The 4,387-nt window shown below is 37.3% G+C and overlaps 1 protein-coding gene across 1 annotated transcript; it reads right to left on the reverse strand.

Moving 5' to 3' along the window:
• Positions 1–318: 318 nt before the first annotated feature.
• On the reverse strand, positions 319–3,649 carry LOC143254221 (uncharacterized). Its single transcript, XM_076509015.1, has 3 exons — positions 2,499–3,649; positions 1,834–1,982; positions 319–565 (listed from the first exon to the last, which is right to left on the reverse strand). Exons 1-3 carry the CDS (start codon positions 2,663–2,665, stop codon positions 402–404), a joined length of 480 nt encoding a protein of 159 aa, XP_076365130.1. The 5' UTR covers positions 2,666–3,649; the 3' UTR covers positions 319–401.
• Positions 3,650–4,387: the final 738 nt, after the last annotated feature.

Below are 4,387 nucleotides of genomic sequence, written 5' to 3' on the forward strand. Positions count from 1 at the left end.
TGAAAAAATATTGTATTTATCTAAATGATAACTTGGATTGAGTTTTGAGAAAAGCTACAAGAGGGTCGCCCCTATTTCAAAAGTGATAGATTAGAGGAAAGACAGCTAGTCAATATCACCCACCGCCAACTCTTGAGCCACTCTTTTACCAACGAATAATGGTATTTACCGTCACATTACAACGCCCCCTCGGCTGAAAGAACGAATGCACTCGGTGTGACGGGGATTTACACCCGCATGTTGGGAGTTGTGTGCCCTAACCGCCGACCATCTTATCAAAAGGAAGCCACTTTAAGAAGGCAATAACCACACAATACGAAAGCTGATAAAACACTTTATTTATTATTAGTATTTATTTATTATTACGATACACTGAAATGTATATTTTTTCCCAGTCCAAGTTAGCAAGTCAAATCTTCAGCCTTGAGGTCTGGAACCGGTCTCCCAGCAAGATTGGGAGGTTCTCTGCACGTGACGACTCGTGCCATTCCACTAGCATCAATGACTTTCTCTTTCCATTGCGGTATAATCCAGACTAGACGACAGTCACATGTAAAGGGTAAACCTAAAAGTAATAACGTTCTTTGTTTCATTGATCATATATTGTGGAATAAAAATTTTCTAGAAGGAAATTCACTAGTTTGCATCCAGGAATTCACCAGAAATATCATTACAGGGTTAGCATTTTAAAAATAAAATTCTAATATTAATTGTAAAGGTGCAAACTGGTTATTCGCGTTGTACGAATTGCAGGGATTTAATCCCAAATTTTAGTGTATAAACAATCAATTCCTTCCAAGAACATACTCGCCTTTTCAAGTTCTGGGGCGTGATTATGTGATGGTCAATCTTATTATTCGTGTGTTAATAATAGCTTAAAGAGTTGGTGGTAGGTGGTGTTAACTAACTTCCTTCCATGTGGTTTGTTCTTTTTTTATAAATTAGAGACAATAGGACAGTTGTCTAATAAGGAACTGTGTAACTTATATTTGTGGATTGATTTATTTCAACTTACTTTTGCTACTGTTGACATTTTCTGTCCTAGTATAAAGAAAAAAAATAGCTATATTAAGAAACCCTCTTTGTCAATGTTGTACAAACCTCTTTCTTGTTTGTTTGTTTGTTTTAGAATTAGACACAAACCTACACAATGGGCTATCTGTGCTCAGCCCACCAAAGGTATCGAAACGTAACTAGTCCTTTTTCTCTGACGACATCCAAACATGCTTACCTTGATTTGTACCACAGCTCTACCATTGTTTGTTCCTTGATTTGTACCACAGCTCTGCTATTATTTGTTCCTTGATTTGTACCACAGCTCTGCTATTGTTTGTTCCTTGATTTGTACCACAGCTCTGCTATTGTTTGTTCCTTGATTTGTACCACAGCTCTGCTATTGTTTGTTCCTTGATTTGTACCACAGCTCTGCTATTGTTTGTTCCTTGATTTGTACCACAGCTCTGCTATTGTTTGTACAGTTATTTTTATGTGTGTGCTCTTAATTATTCTTCGTGTGCTCAAATTCTCGCGAGACGCGGTTTCGAAACCACTGCTGTATCACTTTAGTATTGATAATTATTTCTCAATTGTTATGATATTTTAGCTCATAATAGCCACATCAAGATTTATTTATCTTTCTTTCTTCTGTTGTTTTTTTAAGAAAGAATACACTTACCAATCACACTTCTTCTATCAACTGACATGAAGATTGAAGAAAATACACCTACCAGTTACAACAATTCTATCAAGTCACGTGAACATCGGAGAAAAATACACCTACCAATTACAATAAGTCTATCTAGTGACGTGAACACTGGAGAAAAATACACCTACCAATTACAATAAGTCTATCTAGTGACGTGAAGACTGGTTTGAAAGTTTGTTCGGGTGGCACAGATATTTGATTGATGGAGATGTCGAGCGATTTCAGTTTGGGCATATCTGTAAACAGATCTTCCGGAATAAAACTTATCTGGTTTCGGCTGTTAAAAAAAGAACCAGAGACATTGGTCACATGAACAAATATTTATTTGTTTGTTTTATATTCACTGAGGTGACACCTACTTTTATTTTATCATTATGAGAAATTTAGTTTGTATCACGACATTAAACTATCATTAATTAAATAAATGATGTATTTTGTGCCTGAGAGGTGGGTGTCCACATCAATACAAGGTTTAATTTATTTCGTCACTTGGTATTTTATTGGGTGAAGGACACTTGTTAAGATTCATCGTTGGAGGATCAATAAAAAGACAATGAAGGCGGAGCTTAGTGTTATTCAAACAGTACTAAAACTGATAAAAACTTTACAAATCCTCAAAAGGTTCATATGGTTCAGAAACGACATCATCTGAATATCTTTAAAATTACTGAAATCTGCCATTAATATTAAAACACAAGCTATTGGATGATCTGTCATAAGACGAAGGGCGATCAGTATGTGAAATGATGATGTTACTAGTATTAATGGTGTTACACGTAAATGATATACTTACTTCAAATCTATATTCTCCAGTTCTGGTGCTGGTCTTGGAAAATTCGAACGTTTTATTTCTGTTAAGTAGTTTCTTTCAAAGTTGACGTTTACCAAAGACAAAAAGTGGCCCATGGGTATTTCAGCCACTGTCTTCAGACCAGCAACTGACACAACTAATGAATTCATGTTCGAGCGTGAAACCCTCCATAAAACCTAGGACTTAACTCATTAAATTCGGACACATTGGAAAAGAAAGTTGTGGACACTTCTGGTCCAGAGTCCAAAGCTGAGGAAACTGACCAGTCAAAACTACTTCCTAAATCAACCCATTGCATGGAAACAAGAAGTTCGTTTTTGACTGATAATCCATGGAAAGCTGATAAACCAGACGATAGTTCACCTAAGTATCCAAGTTTCGTGTGTGCTAAGTCCAAACTGAATTTTTCCACAGAACCAAACCACCCAACGAAACGGTGTGGCAAAGAAGAAATTTCTCCAGAAATAATACTAAAGTAGATAATTGGACAGGACTGAAACTGTTGATACACGAGAAACGACGAGTTATTATCGAGACCTCTACATGAATAGAAACAAGTATCAACGTTTCTACTACAAGAACAGGGATAAATGTTTTCTGTAGGAGAACAGTCCGCCTTCACTGATACACCCAGCAACAACGTCACAATGGTCAGTAAAAGTGAATAACCGTGGATTTTCTCCAACATTTCTGTAACAGCAAAAAAATATCAAAAGTATAAACGTATTTTAGCCTAAACATAACGATATACATGTATATACGTTTTGTATTCTGTATAAAAACTAAATGCTTACTTTCGACTCAATGATAATCACAACGCACCCTGCCGGCCAGAAATTAAAGAACGAAAATCTAATAGTCAACAAACAGTTGTAGGACACAAGCGAAGTGACATTGACAAAATGAAAGTCTTTCTTATTGACATAAATTCAACCAAGCTAAAGATGCCACCCTAGTAGAAACAATCACCGATCTGTTCTCGTAAGTCACTTCGTATCCTTCAGTTGCTAAAGCAGTTCTTGGAACCTATTTCAATGTAGACTGAAATAAAAATACATGAAACGTTTAATACTTGTTTTAAACAACCGGTTTTTCTAAACCTGTTACTAAGTTCCCGTTTTGAGCATTAGTAGTGAACTCCACAGAGATATTTAATAACACAGGTTACTACACTGATGTGTCAAGTTAAGAATATTTTAAAGATTACTTGTCTTACTGGTTTTTATTTATTATGAACCCGTGTAAAATATATGAATAACAAACTCACCACTAGAGGGACACAAGGTGTAGAATTAAAATGAGACCTTTTGAAACGGATGCAGTGATGTTCGTTTGTTTTTGAATTTCGCGCAACGCTACACGAGGGATATCTGCGCTAGCCGTCCTTAATTTAGCGGTGTAAGACTAGAGGGAAGGCAGCTAACCACCACCACCCACCGCCCACTCTTGGGCTACTCTTTTACCAACGAATAGTGGGAATAACCATCACATTTTTACGTCCCAAAGGGCTGAAAGGGCGAGCATGCTTGGTGCGACGGGGATTCAAACCCGCGACCCTCAGATTACGAGTCGAATGGCTTAACCCACCTGGCCATGCCAGGCCTGTAGATGTAGCTAGTCTGGTGGACAAGAAGAGAACAGAGGCTAAAGAAAAGTCACAGCCAGGAGGGAGTACTAATTTAATAAGAGTTTTATGTTTTGGATCAAAACTACATAATCAGCTGTCTGTGCTCTGCCCACCGCGGATATCTAAAACCCGAGTTTTAGCGTTATAAGTTCGCACACCTACCGCAGAGCCACCAGGGGGCGAGGGTACGTAACAGCACATAACAGCGTGTAAATTTATCTAAATAAAGCTAATATCTACTGTC

The sequence above is a fragment of the Tachypleus tridentatus genome, chromosome 6, assembly GCF_004210375.1.
Source record: "Tachypleus tridentatus isolate NWPU-2018 chromosome 6, ASM421037v1, whole genome shotgun sequence".
In the NCBI taxonomy this organism is placed as follows: Eukaryota; Metazoa; Arthropoda; class Merostomata; order Xiphosura; family Limulidae; genus Tachypleus; species Tachypleus tridentatus.